This window comes from Tachypleus tridentatus, chromosome 11, assembly GCF_004210375.1.
Source record: "Tachypleus tridentatus isolate NWPU-2018 chromosome 11, ASM421037v1, whole genome shotgun sequence".
Lineage (NCBI taxonomy): Eukaryota > Metazoa > Arthropoda > Merostomata > Xiphosura > Limulidae > Tachypleus > Tachypleus tridentatus.
In genome coordinates this window covers 38,996,912-39,021,327 of record NC_134835.1, presented here as the reverse complement: position 1 = coordinate 39,021,327, position 24,416 = coordinate 38,996,912, and the positions used below count along the sequence as shown (strand labels likewise).

Genomic DNA, 24,416 nt, shown 5'->3' with positions numbered 1-24,416 from the left:
AAAAACATGAAAAATAATTATTAAAAGTTATAGTAAGTAAAATGTAAGGCAAGTCAAAATGATTAGTGTTTTTTTCCCAAAGATAAAATGAACTAATAACTGAACTTGAACAAAGAAAATAAAATCATTAAGCAAAATAGTTTATGCTAAAGAACAATAGAAAATATAATTTATTCAAAATTCAGTTTCAATAACACAGTACGTATTTTTTACATATCCAATGTCAAGCTTTGAAATATAATTGTAAAAATCTTAATAATAAGCAAAACACTAGTACTAACAGTGAGTATCACTTTCTTTATCATTTGCTGCTGTAACAGTATCAGCACAGGCATCAAAATAGCTTTGAAGTGTATCAACTTGTCGACACAAAATGTCTCTGAATGTCTCCATCTCAGCAAGTTTAACCCTGAGACCTCTTGCTTTTTTAAAAGAAGATACACTGGCTGTGGAGAGATTAGCTGAGCCAAGAGAAATGGCGGAACCATGGCGACGTAAGCTGTTCTCACTTCCATATGCCGAATCTGCCTATATGGGAGAAAAACTTGCACATACATACATATATCATGTTCATGAAACTATTTTAATTGAAACCATTTGCCAGAAGAGTTGTTTACTGTATAATGTCTGAGGATATATATTTGAAGTACGACTTAACACAACCACAACACCACACAATGATAGATGTAATATGTGGGGAAAAGATTTAAAAATAAAATGTAGTCTGAAATATGATACAACAGAAACAAAGTTAAAAAGCCTCAACACCACTTGTCAGTTAAATGTGTGGACAATTTTAAATACAATTAATATTCACAATAAATCTGAAAACAGATAAATGCTTGGTCTGGGTGGTCTGTAATTTTATTTTTGTTCATAAGTGAAAATATTTAAATCTCTATACTTTCTAACATTAATATTTTACATGTAAAATGGTTTTAAAATGTTTCATCAAAACCAGCTGTTTATTACATACATAAGGGTAGGCAGATACTGTATTATATCCCTTTTCTTTACTAACTCAGTGTCAATACATAACACATCTTACTTGTTATATCTTGTGAAAACAAATGCAACAACCATAGCCACTCTATGTTATTTTTTCTTTACCACACAAGTGTTCCTGAAAGCCTATTAGTACACTGTTTCACATCTTTCACAATTACTCTCCTGGTCTGTGAGATTTCAAACACATAAACATGAAAACTAAGAAAATAATCATATATTAATTTTTTTATTTTTTTAAATTGTATTTGACTTTCAGCAAGTTTTAACAGTTTTGAGGGGGGGGTGCAGTAAGCCAGTCTCTGGTAACTAAAAGGTTAAAAAATGCTGATGTTGAACAATTCAACTGAATAAGAAAAATTTTTAATTATTCTATAACACCTATTGTGGGACAGAACTGAAAGAGTTTGACCACTCTGAAGAAGTTAAACTGACAATTAAAATCAGGCTCAAAGGAATCCAGGGATCATTCACAACATTTTAATTTAAAAACATAGAATTCTCAACTCTTAAACACTTTACATTCCTTACAAGCACTAGAAATTCCTCCAATAACAACACAAAATCAGAGAGAAAATTAAATGGTATAATTGCACATGGCTTGAACGAAAGTGAGAATCCTTAGAAGTCTAACTCACTGACGTTAGTTTGAACAGATATGGAAAATAACTTATTACTTTGAGCCAACTAATATATGCCTTAGCCATAACTGTCTTGTGAGAAGGTACAAGTAGTAGTGGCTGTTTGATTGCAACAGTTTGAGATGTAAAATGTTAAGCAGCTACTAGAGATTTGATGGAGATGTGTTTTAGAACATGATGAGTATTTACAATTCATGCACAACTAAATTCTCTTTGCATAATGCACAGCAATGGACAAATATATGCCGAGACTAAGACACAACACCTCCACAAAGCACTCATACAATTTTACCAGTAGAAAAGCAGTCTTTGCAAACTAGTTTATGCACAACATACAACACAAACAACTCAACTTTTCAATATCCCAAAGACCTTCACAGCATCTTATTTATTATTTTTTGAAAGGTTTGGATGCAATATACCAAGCTGTTTTTGTTCCAGGTTGGCAAAAGAATAACAATAATTACAAACGGGTCATAATGAACATATATTTTGTACTTGTAAGTAACATGCTGTTTGTGTATTTTTTTTATAATTGTTCAGCCTTAGCAGTCAATAGTAAAGGTTTTTAAAGTATTGTTTGAACTAAATCTGTACTGTTTAAGATGCTTTTTCCCAAACATTCTATTAAGAATTTTGTAAAATTCCTTGAGATCCTTTAATGAATATACGAAATGTAAACAGTTTTTTGTAAGAAATATGAAAAATTCATAATGTGTCTGTTTAAAGACCTTCTTACTTAGGTACAAACCCATCTTAAAAGTAAAAACTTACCTTACAAGCCTCCAAAATTTCTACCCATTGATTTCTTTCTTCTGGGCAGTCAGTACGTAGATACCACACAGAATCATGGACACTCACATCAAATCTACATTCATCAAATTCATGTGGCTAAAAAAGAAATAAAATCCAAAAATTAAGTATATTTACAAATACAGAGCAGACTTAGCAGCAGTGTCAGCAAGTTCGTTACCCCTAATACCAATGTAGCATGGTATCCATAAGAACTGGTTAGAAGTAGATGTTAGAGAGAAATTGACCAGTCAGTTTTGAATATCAGTAAGAACAAGGTAAGAACTAACATGCAGCAATTCCAGAACCAGTAGAAAACTAAACGAGTCAGAATAAATAGTGCAATTCAAGTACTGCTTAGCTTCTATGTGATACAGGGCAAGAGAAGTTGTGCACAATTCACCAGTGAACACAAACTGTAGAGAGGGTTCTGTGTGTAACCAGTGAACCACAAAAAACCATAGCAAAGCTCACTGTCACCTAATTTCAAACCACCCATATAAGTGGCAATAGAAGGATGGTTCAAAAGATGTTCAGCAAATAAAGCATGGTACTTCCAATCAGGAGTTTCCACTTTTCTCAGATGACTTAGAGAAAGGTCACATTTGAGGATTGTAATATGCCATGGTGGAATGGGCTGACCACTGGATACAGCAATGTTTTCCAAGGACAGACCCAATTAACCCAACTGTCTCTGGATACAAAGGCCAAAAAGAACAATGACAGACTGTATGTTCTGAAAAAGCATGGCCCACCAAAGAAGGAAAACACAACCCCAAGTGGGATGCTGTGGTAAGGACTGAAGTTTCAAAGCATACAATAAAGACAGTTGCAAAGGACAGAGGTGTAGAGGAGGTTCATGAGACTCTGTTTAGAAGCTTTGGACTGAAGAAGTGCAGAAAGCCATAATGCAAAGACAAAGGCCTAAATGATGAATGATGTGCAGCATCTTCAAGGCTGAGGTCCTGGTAGAGCCACAAACCAGAGACCCACAGTCTAATTTTGATCAAGTAAGAACACAGTATATCCTTAGCATAGAACATCAACCAGTTCCCCAAGTGGTGGAAGAGAGGACATGGAGGATATTCAACACTCTTGTACATTTGACTTGTACCTGTTTGATGTGTGGTATATAAAGTTCAGCTTATAGTCAAAGATAACCTTCAAGAACTTTGTCTCAAGGACTACAGGCAGCACAATTTCACCAACACAAAGTTCAGGATCTGAGTGAGTACCCCATTGGTGGCAAAAATGCATGCAAATGGTTTTAGAGAGAGAGAAGTTAAAACCGTTTGCTATGGTCCACTTCAGTAAATGATTGAGGGCAGTCTGTAGCTACCACTAAGTATACTTCATGTTTGACGACTAACATGAAATGTGAAAGTTGCTTACACAGAGCACATTTGTGACAGTAAGAGGAAGTTGTTCAGTGATAGTATTAATCTTTATACTGAAAAGTGTAACACTCAAAATGAAGCCCTGAGGGGCTCCAAGTTCCTGTAGAAAAGAATGGGAAAATGTCGAACCCACACAAAATTGGAATCTCCTATCCATTAATAAAATTTTAATAAAAATGGGCAAATGGCCATGTAACCTGTACAAGTGAAGGAATCACAAAATGCCATACCTCCCACCTAGTATCATAAGGCTTCTCAAGGTCAAAGAATATTGATTCAAGATGTCATCGTTTGAGAAAGGCTTCTCTAATTGACGTTTTAAATCAAATCAGGCAGTCCATGGTGGAGTGTTGTCATCAGAACCCACACTGGATGGACAACAGAAGGTTGTTTGATTCGAGGAACCAAACAAGACGAGCATTAACCATCCTCTCTAACGTCTTACAGAGACAGCTCATCAAAGCAATTGGACGGTAGTTTGAAGGAATCTTGGGATCCTACCCAGGCTCAGAGAAAGGTATGAAAATAGCCTGGCAACAGGCATCAGGAAAAACATTCTCCTGCCAGATCCAGTTAAAAACAATCAGAAGAATAGCAAGAGATAGATGGTGTAGCACCCTATAGTGTATACCATGAGGTCCAACTGATCTACTGCCAGACTGATGAAATGCCAGTTTGAGTTCTACCATTGTAAAAGGAAAATTGTAGCCATAAAGCCAATCAGCTCAAAAGAAAAGAGGTGATTGCTCTACCCAAGTCTTGATAGCTAAAAAGATGGGGGATGAAGCAGAAGTGCTATATGCAAAAAAAAGAGCTTTCACCGAGAATATCAACAATGTTTCTGGGCATCAGCAACTTCCTCGCCATCAGAGAGCAAGATTGAAAGAGGGACAGAATTATAATGCCCACTAACATTTTGAATTTTGTCTCATATGACTTTGGAACTGGTGGCAGAAGCTATGCTGGTTGTTAACTTCATCCAAGATCCCTACTGGTTTTGACGTCTTACCTGCCGAGCATGTGCACAGGTCTGCTGAAAAGTGATGCAGTTCAAGAGTGTGGGATACTTATGAAAGGTATCCCAGACCTGTTTTTGAGCCTTCTGTGCCATGTGGCAGACAGGATTCCACCACTGACAAGGATATCATGGTAAATGTGTTGAGGTATCAGGAATACATTAAGCAGCTGCCTGCATAAGTCAGTCACTGCTGCCACACAATCACCTGTTGATGGCTTACAGATGGTAGCAGGATCACGTTCTGCAAGAGTAGTGAAAGAGGGGCAGTTGGTTTGATCCAGCTTCTACCAGGGCATGCAGGTCAGGTGGCATCAACCACAGTCTTTCTCAAAATGATCTCTACCTTATGGGTCACTGTCAACCCTTAAAAGTAGGAGAATGGTGAAGGGAAGCAAATTGAGAGATCAACAGCAGTAAAAGACTGACTAGATGCATGAAAATAAGTATAAGAACGAGTACTGAAAGAGAAAAATTGTGATCTGAAAACATATGCTCTATGGAGCAACTTCTCCCATCAATATTAGCACCTCTCCAGAGGAGATTATGTCCATTAAAGTCTACCAGGATTAAAAACAGAGATGGCAACTGTTCAACAAGAGCATCAAGGTCTGACTGATCATAAGTCTCTTCAGGAAACAGGTAGAGAGAACAAAAAGTAATGGTATGAACCATGAAAACACAGATGGCTACGGCCTCCAAGAGTGTGTTAAGTGGCAAAGACAGGATGGGCTGGTCAACCAACAGTGCTACCCCTCCATGCACTCATCCATCACACAACCTGTCATTTCTGTACAAAGAAAACTGCTGAAAGGTAACTGTATCAGCAGGTTTCAGAAATGTTTTCTATAAGGAAAGACATATAGGATGGTAAAAAGTATTCAGTGCTTTAATGTCATCTAGATTAGAACATAAACCTCTATAGTTCCATTGTATCAAACTGGCCAATTTTATTTGTGTGTAGACCAATTGGGTGGAGAGCCCTTCTGTTTTTGATCACATATTTTTTATCTTTTTATTTGAGTGAAGTCAATTGACCTCTATGGATCCTGCACTGGGTCAGCTGGGCAGGTATTTGTCAGTAGAAGAAAATTCCAGAGGCTGAGGACACAAATGAATGATTGTTTTGCATTTTGGGGCAGAAGAAGATGTATTCAAGGAAAATCCCATATCGAGAACCAAAGGAAGTAGATATTTTGGTTTGCTTGAATGAATGTTAGGGACAGAGACGGGTTATGATGTAAATTCATCAACTCTCTTAACCATGCAGATCAAAACACTTTTCATATGGTTTGAGAAACTCCTTGGGTCAAGAAACCAGAGAGGATCTCTGACTTGGGGATGTTCTTCAAATCTCACTCAACAATAACTCCTCGTGCCAAATTCAAAACAGCATGGGGAGTAACCTCAATGAGTATGTCCCCTATCACCTTCAAATGCAAGAAGAATTTTTAGAAGTGAATCTTTCTACCATTGTCATCAGAGTGGAGCTTTTTTACTGACTTTAGAGAGCCAGCAAGTCCTTCTAATCCCTTCTGAATAAAAAAGGGAGATATTTGTCCTAAAGAGAATGTAATATAAGAAAATGAAGTACAGATATTAGAGATGTTGAAGATTGCTGCTCAAAATCTTCAAGACGTGGTCATTTAACTATGGGCTGTTTTTTCACTACTTTAGGTTTTTATTTGGAGATCCATAATAAAGAATGTTTTGGTGCCCACTGACCCCCCACCTACCATGAAGCCCTACGAGTGGACACATTACAATGTCAAACAAGAACACTGCAGCAATGCCAGGGTTTTGTGATCACAATACCCAAACACTAGCATCAGATAATGTCTACAACACCCACTGAGAACATCCAACACTGGTACTTCGTTGACCCTAGCCCAAGTGGACCAGCCGATTGAACCTAGAGAGGCCACCCCCAGGCCATACATCTATAGGAATTCAAGGCCAAAATGGTGTGTTAGGGTTGGACCCCTCAACCACCCCTTCATTGGTCACCATGCACAATAAACATGGGTGGATGTTTAGATCCCAGAGGAGGTGACTTGAAATAACAGAACCTTCTCTGGGATGTCCCCTCACCACATACAGGAATCCACACTGTGGGGGGGGGTTATAAATGTTTCCATGTCAATTTGAAAATATGACTTCAATAAACATATCAAAGTCTGTAGTCAGTGTTAGTGAGAGCATTCATTATTTTTGTATTCTTAGTTTTCTTCATTTGCAATGATAAATTTTTTTAAAACAAAAAATCTGAAACAGATTCACCAGATTTGTGGACAAAAAACTATCTCTGGGCAAGCAAAATCATTTGCTGATCCAACACTACTGCAGAATGAAAAGGAAATAAAGATATTTTGTGAAAAGTGAACATCCATTGCTATTTTCTGACAAGAATAAGATGATTTTAGCTCTTGCCAACAATTTAAGAAAACAAAAAAGTTACTTATTTGTAATAAAATCTGAACCACTGACCAATTGAAAACCTGAATTCTCACTGAGCAGATTGTGTTGTGAAGGCTATGATTAAAATAGGAAAACACAATAAGAAACTAATGGTACACAAAAGTTCAACACTGATTTCTCCCCCGTTAAGCACGAAAAGCGCTTCACTGATTTTGCAAAGTTAAAAGAGATGCAAAATACAAACTGTAGAGATGGAAGAATTGCAGAACGTTACAAGAGTGACAAAAATTTTTATTTTTTTTATATGTACCTTGTCTACTACAGGAAATCAAACCCTGAAATTCATCATGTGAGTTCATAATTTACCACTGACCCACCAGGGAACAACATAAGAAATTAATTTTATTCAGTAAACTGCAAATACCCAAGAGAGAAAAGTTTCAAGAAAAAAAAATATAGTTCAGAGTTTATAGATCTAGCATTAGATAATTCAACCAACAAAATGAACCTTAAGTATCATTCTCTTGGGTTGAGGAATAATTCGTGAGCGTTTTTTCAAGTTAACAAAATATATTCATAAATGAAACGCTTTCGAAAAATATTTCATGCCATTTGGTAGATACTTTTTTGCTCTAATAGATGGTGTGTTTGATTTTCATATGTCTTTAATTTTTGCTTTCATTTTCAGCTCATTAAATGGAATGTCAAGTGGACAAAATCGAGCATTTTCGACACCATCTGCTTTTCACATTTAATTTCTTGCAATTTTGTTTAAAACAATGCATACTATATACCTAGGTATTACATGAAATAAAGTATCATAATAAATGTTTTGGGTGTAATCTGTTCATGCATTGAAGTATTGTATAGTCTTGCATGTAATGCTTGAATGAAATTATTTAAAAACGCTCACGAATTATTCCTCAACCTAATACTTTTCATACTTAAATCATTAACAGCAGACACACAATGTGAAAATTGTCAGCACTAAACTGTGCAAAAGAGGGGCTGACTGTTTTTTTTTCGATACATTTACTGAGCTTGATGTTGATGTCAAGAAATTGTGCACAATTAGCTGTAGATTGTCCCAACATTATTAGTAAAATAGAAATTGATCAACAGTGAAACTGTATGTTTTTATTCTCCATTCAAGTAGGTTCTCAAACTTCTATCTACAGAACATTTCAATTTATCTTTCTCATGTACTGCAATAAGATTATAATAATATATTACTATTTATTTTTCATTAACTTGAGAGGAACCTGTGGACCACATATTGAAAATCCTACAAATCTTTCTTAACTTGAGAGTTGACATTTAACGTTAAGATTATGGGTTTATTTAACAAAGTCAATGTTCTACTTGATGGAGGGGACGGTGGGGGTTGGGGGTATTTAACCAAAAATGCAGGAGATATTGTCCCACACAGGAATGCAATATGGACCAAGAGTCATGAAAGCACAGATATAAACTTCAAGATGGAAATGAAACAGAAAAAGAATGGAGTAGTATTCAACAACTTTGGATTTTGTTAAATCAGGAAAATATTAGTCTACTAGTAAAAGATGCTACTAGTGATAGACCTGATTCATTAAGTAACAGGCATTTGTCCAGAAATGTTACTGCTTTCTGCTTTTGATTTCAGTAAATTGCCAACATTGTGAATGAGTTGACATTTTCCAGAATGGAATGACCAAAACCTAGCAAATTGTTTTTTGTTTTCTAAATTTTATCACCAAATGACAATGAATCAAAACAGAAATAAGCATTTAATGTATGTCAATGAGCAAGACATGTGCTTACAACCACAAATGGAGATGGGTGTACAATTAAGTTCTGGCTAAATACATTATGCAAGAAAGAAATTTCAGTTAATCCTAGAAACACTGAAGAAGTTTGTTGTAATATATTCAACAGCCTGTAATGAACAAGGCCTCATAAAACAAAGTCTGACTGGAGGTAGAAACTCAGAGAAAATACAGTGAATGAGCTAATGCTTTTTTAATTCAGTGATTACATGATTGTCAATTTTGACCTAGAACTAACCATTATACTGTGAAGGTTTGATAACACTGATGAAGAATAAACAAACTTGAAAACTTGTTAATGATCAACTCGGACATTAGATCAGACCCTTAAAAACTAGAGTATGCTAGTCAGACACTGACTATTTGGACCATCATACTGTCATACCATTAATTTTGTTCATCATACTGTCCAGAAAGGCTTCAAGTTTTAAAAACTGTGAAGAAATATTAAATTTTTCTTTTCTGTTAATTTGGTTCAGGTTACAATAAAAATATTTCTGCCTGTCACCAACAAAAGGTAAAACATATTCAGTCCCTTTATGTGTAGAAAAAACAGAATTTGTAGATAAAAATTAATGTTCATATTGCACTTTTAAGTTACTCATTTCTTACAACAAATGTTAATACAAAAACAGAAATTAGAATACATTTGATTAATACATTAGTATGAAAACCAACACTCACTTTAATAGTGGCTTTGTGTATACTAATGGCACCCCGACAACCGTATCCAGTATCATTTTCAGACTTATAATACGAGAGTGTGCCATCCTTTAAGACGATATACCTTGACTGCCATCCATGTATGTAGTTTGTCCATTTGTTGAGAGTTCCTTGAAGCTCTGAAAGTTGAGCCTCACTTTCAAAATCCTCATCATCATCACTTAAATTTCCACTATGGTCATCAGACATTTTTAAACAGAGGGTATGCTGGTTTTAATTAACAATTCACATCAAGAATTCATCTGTTTATGCTTGATGTCATAAAAACACACCCTGAAAAATATAAGATAACTTTTAGATTTGTAAGTAAATGTAAACAGAGAAAATGAGTCAGTTTAAAAGTTCCTAAATCTTTAAAACACCAAGCCAAAATTCCAAAGGATATTTTTCCATACAGAAGAAGGTAGCTTGTTTAATGCTTTATTAGTCTGTTTTTGGAAGTTTTTTTGTTCATTAATCATACTCACAATCTGGACACTTTTTTTTTTTAACTGATAAGTTCTTAAATTTATTAACAATACTAAAATTCTGGGAGAAATTGATATTACTGACTTTCTGTTGTTCTGATAGAGCTATATCAAAGTTCATTCTTGAGCCAGTAATTTGAAGACAGTTGTACACATTCAAAGAGTACATCACGCAGGCAGCATTCAAGCAGAATCAGTTTCTATTATTAACAATGGTTAACATTTTCTTACACCGAAATGTATTTCCAATGAGTAAGTACAGTATTAGTCATTCTGGGGACTTAGGCAGAATTTAGAAAATGGAAGCCCCATAAGGTTAAAAAGCACAACACTGGGGACCCTTACATGTGTCAGGTCCCAGGCAATTGCATAGTTTGTCCAACAGGTAAGACCATCTATGCCAATAGTTACTTTCCCAGAGCTATCTCAATCCTGGACTACCCTCTAAGCAATACTACAATATTTTGCTATCAGTGCACCAGTATTTTCACCCCCTAAGTGCTGCACCATTCCAGAACTTGGGCTAATTATGTGATTACCCTACATCAATCAAAGTGTCCCTCTACACTAGCACAACTAACTCCATCTACTATTTTGATTCTGACTTTCAAGAACTGGTAGATACAAACCAGAAACACTGATATATATCAGTGGGGAAGAAAGGTGAAAAGTAAATACCATAAATGCATTTTCAGTGTAAGAAAATGTCAACTACCAAAATGGTCTTCCCTTCTCCCACCCAAAGCCAGAATCATGAATTACAAAGGTGGAGAGGCCAGTGAAGGTGCATCAATATTCAATAAAGTAGAAGGCAACTGAGCTGAAAGAACAGGTGTACAATAACATGAAAAGAAAAAACCACCTGTGTGGTATAGCACTACTTCTGGGCAAAACATCTAACAAAAATGCCTTGTGTAAGATATTGAGATCAACAAATGCAATCCTTCTGGGTAAAAAACATCCAGAGGAAGCACCTTGGGACAAGTTAAATTATGTCAAGTGAAATCCATTCAGGCAAAAACACCTAGCAGAAGGACCTTGCATAAGTTTGCGATATCAATAATTGCAGTTTACCTACGCAAAAATCTCTAAGAGAAGCACCTTGGGATATATCAGATTATGTCTAGTGCAGTCTATCCAGGAAAAAGATATAGAGTGGAAGTGGCTTGCTAAAGATTTAGTAATCAACAAATGCAGAATCATCATAGAAGAAAGATGTCTCCTACTCAAGGAAGATACAGCTTGGTTGTGCAACAAATGTATTGGGAGTTGTCCACATATCAGCCTGAATGGTTTCTTCTAAAGGATGGTGGATTCAAACAGCTAAAGAAAGAGTTAGATGATAAATTTGGTGTAAAGAAACACTATGCGGACGGTGACCTTCCATGGACAAGTCAGAATATGCCAGTCATACGAGTTGATGTAACCAACCAGTAAGAGAAATAAATGATAGATCACAGGAAACAGAAAAATTAAATGGAACAAACAGATCGGTACAAAAACCCCGAAAGGAAACAGAACGAGCCACATAACATCACAGGGAACAAACTAAATGAGGTAGTTGTTCAAGATCCAAATGGGTGTACAGGTAGGAAATGGAAAGTAAGGAAATAGTAGAAAAGGCTAAATACCCAATCCAGATAGAGGACAACAAAATGAATAGTAAAGGATGCAAGAAACATGAACCACTAAAATATTGAAATAACTATGACTGCATACCAGAAGGAGAAAGAAATAGGTCTTTAGGGAAAGATGGTACAAGAAATACATTACAATGGGTTCAAATGCAGAAATGTATAGGGTATGAAGAACAACATAGAAATCCTAATTTGGCAGAATAAAGGAAAATGTTATGCATGGGCCAGATGAAAGCAATGGAAAAGGAGGGAAATAATCAAGGAAGAGAAGTCTTTCTGGAAACAGAGAATGTTCAACAGGGCAGCCCAATAACTAGCAAAACATGATACAGACAGACCCTAATCAAACAATCAGGTGAAAAATTGGGACAGATGAGAAACAAGGATATGATGGGCAGAAGCCAAAATGAATGGACTAAAGTATAAAGGAAGACCAATGCCTCTGAAACACACACAAGGAAGAAGATTGAAGGGTATGTGCAAGAAAACATACTATACAAGGGGCTAGTCCTTGAGGTGAGACAAGGTACTAGGACAAAATCCATGCATGAAGATTGAGTTTGATGCCATCAGGATAAAAATACATCTAATCACAGTTGTCAAAGTAATGACCAGGATAGAGGTATGGGCAGAGGCTGTTGCTTCAGTAAAAGCAAAAGAAGAGATAACCATTCCTGAGTCAGCCACTATGAAGCAACTACCTGAACACAAGAAATTATCTAGATAGGGGAAATGACTCTGAAGAAGAAACTGATCAAAGGGCAAGCCACTGAATGCATCCACCCCCAGAGCTAACAAGTGTGAAACTGGAGAGCAAAAGAAAGGGAAAATGGTATTCCAGTGAGTGGCAAACACATCTACATGTGGTGTTCCCAGCTGAGAACACACCACCGCAATACCTGAAAAGGGAACTATTTCATAGTAAGAACCAGGTTTGGAAAAGATAAGCAATCAGCCACAAGATACATAACTCAAGGAACATGACAGGCCGGGATCGTCCAGTCTTGGTTGTTTGTCTAATATAGAAGATCCAGTGTTTGAAAACACAGACCTGAACTTGGTTCTCTTTGCTTGGTGATACAGCTGATAACAGTGGAATTGTCGAAATTAATCAGAACCAATTGCCCATGCCAGAGTAGGAGTAAAAGAAACACAGCAAAGCAAACTGTAAAAATTCCTGTGATTCTAATATGGAGAGATATGAGATAAACAGATGGAAAAGCCTTTCTACATGCTCTCCAAGTTCAGCTAGGGTATCTCATTCTTTCAATTGGGCAGCATTATGCACAGTTCAATATTCATTATTCCATTTGTTCATTTTAGAAATTATACATTATCCAGATAGACCTCTCATGACACCTTTTTATCACAGTCTCAAAATATTTTCTATTGTTAGCATAAACCATTTAATAACACTTAAATAGTAATCACACATTAAGCATCACTCACACGGAAAATGATTTTTTTCAAAACAGATAACATTTCAATCTTCTTAGGTCATCTTCTGGTTAACAAAAAGAGTTAACCTAAAGATGACCTAAGAAGGTTGAAACGTTCTCTGCTTTATCAGTAAAAGTGTTTAATACCCATATCAGCTGTCCTGAGATACAATAATAATCCATGTTTTAGCATTCCATTTCAACTTTCTGAAAACCAGTATATTTATTAGCTGTTGAGCACAATACTTTAGTATTTTTCATTCCCAAAGAAATGTTCTCAACACAATTACAATAAATTTTAGTCCTTATCTTTCTTTAACACAAAATATCACCAATATTTCAGTTCTGTAACTTTTATCAAGATTGTAACATGTATACTAAAATGTTCTACACAATTTTTAACCAATTAGAATCAAACTCAGGTTAAGAATCACAAGTTATCTGTAGGGTGAGAACAAGTTATTCCTAAATTAATGATATGAATATTTTATTCACCATTTCTCTGATCCAAAATCTAAAACTCTGATATTTCTTGATGGTGTTTTGGCTCAATCTTCTAAAAAAGTAATACTACTTAGATGAATAAAACTTGTACCATTATTTATCCAAATTTAGAAATTGAGAGCATTAGCAAATTATATGCTTAAGAATTTTTCTAGTAACATATTAAGCATCAGAGATGCTTCATTTGTAGTATAGTTGGTAACTAAAGGATCTAACAATTCTTGATCATGATGCTAATTAGAATATCATGTTTATTATCATGTATGACTAATATACACATAACTCATAATTTTGTAACAATTGTTCAATTGATAATTTTAGCAAGTGATAGAATTATCAGCCTTGAGTCATAGAAGACTTCTGTAATAACAAAAATATAATAAAAATATATACTGTTTACAATGTGTAACATGATTATCATATAAAAGCTATTTTTTATACTGTGGAAATTCTGTACACGTACTGTCCACATTCCTAACAAACATACATTATATTTATTCATTAGTAGCTACCATAATCTAAGGAAGTAATTTTCTGTCTCAATTCACACAACCATACTGTATACTGTTTCTAAAGAATACTAAAAGTAAACAAGCAAGTAGGTTCAAAAACAACTCAGGTTCACCCAGTACATGTTTAGAGTTCTGACTCTGGATTACATAAATATGAAGAACTGGTTGGTTGGTTGGTGTTTTACAGTACAAAGCAGCTAGGCTATTTGTGCCAAATGTCCGATAAAAAAGATAAAATTAAATTTAGTAAAATTAATAAAAGGATATTAATATAAAACAAAAAGTTTTAAAAACATAAATAGCATTAAAACTAATGTTTACATCTAGCCTACAACATTGAGAGAAAAACTAAAGTAATAAAAGTTGTAAAGGACTTTCTCTAGCATAATTGTAATTATCATAACTCGCCAGGAAGACTAACAGGTAAGCACAAAAACCACTATCAGTCACCCAAAGTTGGCCTTTCCAGTCCTGGTTCAGAGTTATTTAATGTTATGGCCATTTTCTAATTTCAAATCGAACTAGATGGACTTCAATTCTTAAAAAAGAATCACATCAAAAAATGTCTTTTGTATAAATTAAAAACTTAAATGGTATTAAAAAGATTAATGGCCTTTAAAAAACTAAAAACATTACCAAGGTGGACACATCAATAACACTGTCTAATGTTACAGACAGAACATGTTTAAAATGTTGTAATTATTGAAAGTCATAATGACAGCAAGAAATTAAAATGTAGCTTACTGTAAGTGTCACACAAACTACACACTGGTGCATCAGTTCCAGATAAAAGAAAACAATAAGTTAAAAAACTGTGACCAATGCATAGTCTAGTTAGAACTTCCTCTTTCAGATCCTTACAGAAGCAAGACAGTCAAAGACCAATAGAGGGTTTTATTTGGAAAAGCTTGTTTTTGCGTTGCTCACTTCCAGTCGACTGCCAGCTGACATGGAGCCGAGCCTTGAATACAAGACCATAGTCCGTGTATGAAGAAGGCAGAGCAATGATAATGCCAGAGCAGATAGATTTAGCTGCAGTGTCAGTGAGCTCATTCCCGTGAATACCAACGTGGCCTGGTATCCAGAAAAACTGGATAGAAGTAGATGTTAAAGAGAAATGGGCCAGTTGATTTTGAATATCAGCAAGAATAGGGTGTGAACTAACGTGAAACGATTCCAGGGCCAGTAGAAAACTAAGCAAGTCAGTATAAATAGTGCAGTTTGAGGACCACTTAACTTCTATGTGATCCAGGGCAAGAGAAATGGTATACAGTTCAGTAGTGAACACAGAAACTTTAGAGGAAATTCTGCATGCAACCACCGAACCACAACAAACCATGGCAGAGCCCACACAATCATCTGTTTTCAAACCATGTGTATAAATAGGAATGGAAAGATGGTTTGAAAGATGTTCAGAAAATAACAAACAATACTTCCAATTGGGAGTGTCTGCTTTTCTCAGATGACTTAAAGATAGGTCATATTTGGGGACTGTATGAAGTCACGGTGGGATGGGCTGACCAGTGGATACAGCAATGTTATCCAAGGACAGACCCAATTCATCCAACTGTGCCTAGATACAAAGGCCAAAAGGAGCAATGGCAGATCATCTGTTCTGAAAAAGTATGGCCCACCAAGGAAAAAAACACAACCCCAGATGGTAGACTTTGGTAAGGAACGAAGTTTTGAAGCATACGATAAAAACAATTGCAAACGGCAGAAGTGCAAGGAAGGTTCATGAGACTATGTATAAGCTCTGAACTAGGGAAGTGCAGAAAGCTGCAGTGCAGAGCCAAAGTCCTTGATGATAAATGGGGTCCAGCATCTTTAAGGCTGAGGGTCTGGTAGAGCCATAGACCAGTAATCCATAGTTGAGTTTCGATCGAATAAAAGCACGATATATCTTCAGCATAGAAAATAATCCACTTTCTAAGTGGTGGAAGAGAGGACACAGAGGATGTTCAGTGCTCTTGTACATTTGACCTGTAGTTGCTTGATGTGTGGTATAAAGGTCAGCTTATAGTCAAACATAAGTCCTAAGATCTTGTCTCAAGGACCACAGGCAGGACAACTTCACCGATACAGAGTTCAGGATCAGGGTGAATACTCTGTTGGCAGCAAAAGTTCATGCAAACAGTTTTAGAGAGAGAGAGAAGTTAAAGCCATTTGCTGTGGTCCACTTCGGTAAATGATTGAGGGCAGTCTGTAACTGCTGCTCAATATACCACATTCAACAACTGACACGAGATGTGAAAATCGTTGACATAAAGCCCATTTCAAATAGTGTGTGAGAGTTATTCAGTGTTGGCATTAGTCTTTATATTGAAAAGTGTGACACTCAAAACACAGCCCTGAGGGACTCCAAGTTCTTGTAGAAAAGAACGGGAAAGTATCAAACTCACACAAACTTGGAATCTCCTGTCCATTAACAAATTTTTAATAAAAATGGCAAATGGTCATGCAACCTGTGTAAGTAAAGGTATCGCAAAATGTCATACCTTCACCTAGTATCATAAGGCTTCTCAAAGTCAAACAACATTGATATAAGATGTTATCGTTTGAGAAAGACTTCTCTAATTGATGTTTCAAATCAAATCAGGCAGTCTATGGTGGAGTGTTGTTATCAGAACCCACACTAAATGGACAAGAGAAGGTTGTTTGATTCAAGGAACCAAACAAGTTGAGCATTAACCATTCTCTCTAATGTCTTACAGAGACAGCTCATCAAAGCAATTGGACGGTAGTTTGAAGAAATCTTTGGATCCTTCCCAGGCTTAGAATTCTACCACGGACGAGAATATAATGGAAAATGTGTCAAGGTTTTAGGAATACACTGAGCAGCTGCTTGTATGATACAGTCAGTTACTGCTGCCACACAGTTGTCTATTGATGGCTTACAGACGATGGCAGGATCAAGTTCTGCAAAAGCAGTGAAAGAGGGCCAGTTTGCATGATCCAGCTTCCACCAGGGCACGTGGGTCGGGTGGCATCAACCACAACCAGTCTCTCTCAAAATTATAGGAATATGATCACTGCCTCATGGATTGTCAACCCTCCATGAAAATGGGAGAATAGTGAAGGGGAGCAATCTGAAAAATCAATAGCAGTAAAGGACTAAGTGCATGAAAATATGTATAAGAACCAGTATTAAAAAGAGAAAGGTTGTGATCAGTGAGCACATGCTCTGCAGAGCAACCCCTCCAATCAATATCAGCACTTCTCCAGAGGGTATGATGACTATTAAAATCCCCCAGGATGAAAAAGGGAGACGGCAACTGTTCAATGAGAGCATCAAGGTCTGATTGATCATATGTCTCTCCAGGCAACAGGTAGAAAGAACAAACAGTGATAGTATGACCCACGGAAACACAGATGGTTATGGCCTCCAAGGCTGTGTCGAGTGGCAAAGACAGGGTAGGCACATGCTTATCAACTAACAGTGCCACCCCTCCATGCACTCGTCAAACAAACAGCCTGTCATTTCTGTACAAAGAAAACTGCTGAAAGGTGACTGTGTCAGCAGGTTTTAGAAATGTTTCCTGTAAAGAAAGACATACAGAATGGTAGGAAGCAATCAGTGTCTTGATGTCATACAGATTAGAATGTAAACCTGGACAGTTCCATTGTATCAAGGTGGCAGTTTTTATTTATGTGTAGGCAAATTGAGTGGAGAACCCTTCTGTCTATGACCACATCTGTTTTCTTTACTGTCTTTATTCAAGGGAGGTCTATTGTTTGGACCTGTATTGATTGGACAGGTCTTTGCTGATGGAAGAAAATTCCAGTGACTGAGGATGTGAATGAATGATCATTTTGCATCTTGGGGTGGGAGAAGAAAGTATATCCGAAGAAATGCCTGTACCCAGAACTGAAGGAAATAAATCTTGGGATTTGTTAAAATGTATGCAAGGGACAGAGATGAGTGTTGACGTTGATTCATCAACTTTTTTAACCATGGAAGTCAAAAGTCTTTTGTTTTGAGAATGATTCTTTTGGAGGTACAAAGAGATCCGTCTGCACTCCCACTGTAGTAGTGAAACGAAGTGCAGCAGCATACGTCAGAGATGAAGTGGTGGACAGTAACTTTCGAGCCTCAGGATAAGTTATGTTATGAATCATTTTCAAACACTGTACCTCTTTTTCCTCCAACAGTTTAGGGCAAGTAGAAAGTATTACAGGTAAGAGCCATTGATGCAGTGAGGGTCTCTTTCACACTCATAGGCATCATGGTCCTCGCCACTGCAATGAGCACACTGCTGACACTGGAAACATCAGAGAGGCTGTGGAATGTATGGTCGTACCTTGCAATTAAGATAACCTGCCTTGATGGTGCCAAGTGCAAGAGGTGATGTAAATGTCAGAATGAGGATATTGGTTGACATCCTAATTCCATCTATTCAAGTGGAGATACTCCTCACTGCAGAAACTCCTTGTGTGGAGAAACCAGCAAGAATCTCTGACTCTAGGATGTTCTTCAAATCCCTCTCAACAATAACTCCTCATGATGAATTCAAAGTAGCATGAGGTGTAACCTCAAGAGGTATATCCCCAATTGCCTTTGAATGCATGAGGAGTTCATTGTGTTGAGATGTGGATGTTTCCACCAATACGTCACCAGATCAAAGCTTCTTTACTGACTTTGGAGAGCCAGCAAGTTCCTCCTGAATGAAAAAGGGAGACATTTGCCCTAAAGGTGTGTCTGAAAGAGAATGTATTATCAGAAAATGAGGTACAGGTGTTACAGATGTTGAAGATTGCTGTTCACAATCTTCTAGATGTGAACGTTTATCTATGAACCGTTTTTTTCACTATTTTATTTAAACTTTTATTTGGGGATCTATAATAAAAAAAGAAATTTTGGTGCCCACCCACCATGAAGCCCTATAAGGGGATGCACTACAATGTCAAGTAAGGACACTGCAGCAATGCTAGGGTTTCATGGGCACTATACCCAAACACCAGCATCAGATACAATGTCCACAACACCTGTTGAGAACATCCAACACTAGTACTTGTTTGACCCTAGCCCAAGAGGTCCAGCAGACTGACCAAAGAAGAGGGCCACCCCAAGTCTACCCATCTACATGAATTCAAGGCCAAAATGGTGTGTTAAGGTTGGACCCCTCAACCACCAGGATCCTCTCCTCCCCTTCACAGGTCACCATGCATGGCAAACATGTGGGTGGATGTTTAGATCCCAGAGGAGGTAAACTGAAAGAACAGAACCTTCCTTTGGAGGTCCCCTCACCATGTGCAGGAATCCACACCAAGGGGCAAAGAATTGACAGGCAGATTTATTAACTAGGATCTACATTTTGGGCAAACTCCTATTAAATTAAACTAACTAAATATATTTTATATATCATTACAAATAAGAAACATCCTAACATACAGCTGCATTTTATACTGGTATTACAAGCTTTATTATATTCTAGCACCAGTTAGTAGTTCTGAAATCTTATGGGTGAAAACAAAATACCCGTGACGTAAATCACATTATATTTGCCATATAAAGTGCCAACAATGCTTTTTGTCTGCCCAATATTAGAACTCAAAGTTTTGTGGGATATCTAAAAATAATGGATTACATGAACTTATATTAATTGAATAAATTAAGCAAGTGAAGTGTACTTACTATAAATTTAAGTAATTTACAAATCATAATTATGTTTAGTTTTCAACATCAATTATCATTATTATTTGGATTAATATTACTACCATTCACATGAACTGGTGAACCAACAAGCTGCTCTTCTTCTTCCTACAAAAAGCCAAGCATAAAAGGAGAAAACTACTAAGTAGTTTTAAGAACTTACTCATAAAGCAAAGAAATACAAGTTAATATTAATACGTCAACAACATATCAGCCACACTAACAAGCTCTTTCACTCAACATTAGGGGTCATAAGACTGCCTGTAATATAACAAAGTAGCAATCTCGACACTATTTATATCATTAATTGCAGAATATTACAAAATATGTTTACCATTAAGTATTTAAAGTGTAATTATTGTCAAGTTTACTTAAATAATTTACAAACCAGAGTTATGATAACGATTATTAACACAGTTTTGTAATACTCACAGTATCACATCTACAAGTGTTAAAAGAAATTAAAACTAATGGTATTACTAACTGTACTTTCTAATTCTAATTAGTAATACTAACAGTATTATTAGCATTACTACAAATTCTAGTAATGAAAATGACTTCAAGTACATCCGCTACAATGTTACTGTTACGACAGAGTAAAACACAACTAATGGTAACGCTGCTAATATCTAAACACATCAAATCTGTACAAACTTAAAAATGTTAAATCCTTAGCTTAAGACTAACTCATAGACAGTCTTAAGCCTAACATACTTTTATATTCGACCAACAAAGTGTTGCTGAGCTTTATAATATGCCTAGTTGGTAGTTACTACATAATATTTATTTAACTCAATTTCTTGCCTTTTAAAACCTTTCGAATGATATTTCTTCAACTCCGAACAACTAACAAAAAATTATACGTAGTCTTAGTCTTATGACTTCGACTCCCTCTACCATTTGCAATTATCATGATAGAATATTTCTCTCTCCCGTAAGAATGAATATGTGTGCTACCTGTCGGAAAATATTAACATTCTGGAATTTTAATTGGAACATTAATGTTGATTTTAATTTATCCATATGAATAACTTCTTATTTTCAATAAAATAATAAAATTATTTATTAGCATTATAACTATAATCTTTATACAATGGGATATTCAGAAAAGTTATGTTTATTTAATTGTTTTATAATACCTTTACTTACTTTACTGCTATCTGTATCAGTCGTAAATTCTACAAATATAGGTTTTTCACAGAGGCTCACCAACAATTATGTAGATTTACGACGCTAAATTGTGATTTCGATTCTCATTATATAGATTTGTGCTTAACATTAGCAAATTTAGAATACAAATATAGCGTAAGAGAAATATGTAATATACACTATAACATCTTGAACAATATGGGATCAATTGGTTCATTTTGGTTATTCCATCCTCTAGACCAGCCGTCACCCACTGAGGCATCGGTAAGTCTTCGCATTTACAATGATAAAATCAGGGGTTCGATTTCCCTCGGTAGACACAGCAGAGAGATGATGTTATTTTTGCTATCAGAAAGAACAACACATATTGTCTAAACTAGCCCCACAGTGGCACAGCAATATGTCTGCAGACTTGTACTGCTGGAAACAGAGTTTCAATACACGTAGTGTGCAGTGCATAAATAGCCCTTTGTGAAGCTTTGTGCTTAGTAACAAAGAACAACAACATCCTCTGAACTAAACTAAAATAATTTTAAAGCTAGCCTTTATATAAATATTGAATTGTATAAATTCGATTCGAACAAACCAATCCACTTACAAATGAAAAGACCGTGATGGAGAAATCTAATTAACCAAAATATGCCATGCCTTTTTTTTCAGTCAGTTTATCTAAAATATTTTATAACCTAGGTTCTTTGCTTTTACCTTAAATATTCATATACACATACAAAGGTTTTTACACAATATATTGAAATAATACGGGAATGAGCGTCCTAAAATTCTTCTAATTCTACACAAGCGATTCTTGAAAACTCATTTGATCAACCCAGATACACAAAAGTTTATTGGAGGTGTCTGCGAATGATAAAGCATAGATTACTATTTATAGAAGAACACGTATATCGATATAGATGTTTGGCTGAGATGTATATTATTGACATTCATTTCATATAAGGTTGATATTAATTTGTAGTATAGATTTTAAAGTTATGTGATAGTATATTTGTGTGTTTTCTTAAAACAAAGCTACATCTGGCCATCTACTGAATTCACCGAGGGGAATCGAACCTGTGATTTTAGCGTTGTAAATCCGTAGATTTACCGCTGTACAAGCGGGGGACTGTCTGATAGTATGCAGATATCTTAACTCTCACTCATCTCGGCTTTCTAGTTAATTAATTCTCAGTAAATCTCTTAATAAGTTGTGAGAAGACTTTACAGAGTTAGCTATCTAGAGATGCTGTTTGAATAAAATCTAATAAAACATAAATTAACATGTATAATTAAAATACTTATCCGTTTCGAGCAGACGCCCTTTGTCATGCAAGAAATACCGTGTTGCACAAAATTTATGTGAAGAAGGAATCATTGAAGAATTAGTAAAAGTACTGTCTTTCGTTTAGTGCTTTTGTTTAACTTTGATACGCTATTTTCGGTATTAAAGATTGTTTTTACTGTGTATTTTACATTGTGTTCAGTCTCTTTCTTTTACAAACTCGGTCAGGTTCAGATAATTTGGTATAACTTTGCAATATTTTTTCTGATCAAATATTCTATTATTCTGCAGGATTTAACTTGACACTCTTAAAGATGGGTTTGCTTTGTTTTGAATATCGCGCAAAGCTACACAAGGGTTATCTGTGCTAGCCGTCCCTAATTTAGCAGTGTAAGAATAAAGGGAACGCAGCCACTCATCATCACCCACCGCCACTCTTGGGCTACACTTTTACCAACTATTCAGTGGGATTGACTATCGCTTTATAACGCCCCCACAGCTAAAAGCATGTTTGTTGCGAAAGGGATTCGAATCCGCGACCCTCGGATTACGAGTCGAATGCCTTAATCACCTGGACATGGCGGGCCACTCTTAAGAAAAATCAGTTTTATTTGAGAATACACAGTTAGCAATAGGGAAAACTTTCGGTCCCGTGTCCAAAAAAAAAATTATTACAGAGTTTCTATTTTCTTCCTAACGTCATAATTTTTCTGTGCTTTTCTGAACTCTTATGTTCTTACGTTCCAACAGTCCTTCTTCTCTAACTAAAGGCGTTTTTCACGATTTAAAAGACTTACTATCAAAATGAAGAACTAGTCAATAAGGGTGAAAGACTGTTGGTAAGAATTGTATGGTTCCAGAAAAACATTTGTTCTAGACATTGACTTTCAATATACTGTGAATGCCCATGACTTTTTCTCATCGTTATTGCACGATAAATGCCGAAATTTGGAGTACTCAAAACAATGATTAATTTATTATCCTGAGGAGGCACACAAATGTGTTACTATCTATGTTTAAAAATATTCGTTTTGTATAGTTTTCAATATATTTATCTTTTTCTATATAGAGTGAAACCTCTTTAATCGTAATGCATTTTTAATTAGTTTATTTATCTAGATTATTGACATAACCAAGTAATTGTACCAGTCATTTTGAATACAATAGATATGATCAATAGCACGCTTTATCAATCGATACATAAAGATTGATAAAGCAACTATATACACTGTATGACCTAAAGTATGTAGACATCCGACCATCACACACATATGTGCTTGTTGAACATCTCATTCCCAAACCATGGACATTAATATGGAGTTGGTCCCCCCTTTGCTGCTATAATAGCCTCCACTCTTCTGGGAAGGGTTTTTACAAGACTTTGGAACATGGCTGCGGGATTTCGTTCCTATTCAGCCCCAATAGTTGTGCCATTCATATTTTTGACAGCCGTGGGGGCTTTATAATGTGACGGTCAATCCCACTACTCGTTAGTAAAAGAGTAGCCCAAGAGTTGGCGGTCGTGGTGATGACTAACTGCCTTCCCTCTAGTCTTACACTGCTAAGTTGGGGACGGCTAGTACAGATAGCTTTCGTTTAGCTTTGAACGAAATTCAAACCAAACAAAACTAAATAACTTACAGAATTCACACAGTTTTGGTCAAATATTCAACAATTCACTTTCCAAAGAAATATTTAACTATGGTCTACCTTTTGAACTGATTCTTTAAGCTTCTCAGCACTCTAAGCAAAAAACACACCATCATCTTTACATAAATTACTAGTTTTTCACACATTGATGACGTCTCTAAGAGTAGTTTGTTTGTTTGTTTAGAATTAAGCGCAAGGCTACACAATGGGCTATCTGTGCTTTGTATCGAAACCCGGTTTTTAGCGGTGTAAGTCCGTAGCTATACCTCTGTGTCACTAGGAGGCCTTTAAAACTACCTTGTGTTTTGTTAAAATTGACTGGGGGATCAT

At 36.0% G+C, this 24,416-nt stretch overlaps 1 protein-coding gene across 2 annotated transcripts in view; it reads right to left on the bottom strand.

Moving 5' to 3' along the window:
* Nucleotides 1-20,968, bottom strand: part of cert (ceramide transfer protein) — a 41,957-nt gene extending 20,989 nt beyond the window's left edge. The window contains exons 1-4 of one of the 2 annotated variants that reach the window (XM_076466860.1): nt 20,816-20,968; nt 9,761-10,072; nt 2,421-2,537; nt 282-528 (exon numbers count right to left, since the gene is read on the bottom strand). In XM_076466860.1, the coding sequence (XP_076322975.1) occupies nt 282-528; nt 2,421-2,537; nt 9,761-9,988 (592 nt within the window). In that variant the 5' untranslated portion in view covers nt 9,989-10,072; nt 20,816-20,968. Of the gene's footprint in view, nt 1-281; nt 529-2,420; nt 2,538-9,760; nt 10,073-13,837; nt 13,902-20,815 lie in introns of those variants that run through there. The other variant, XM_076466861.1, reaches the window with a different exon arrangement.
* Nucleotides 20,969-24,416: the final 3,448 nt, after the last annotated feature.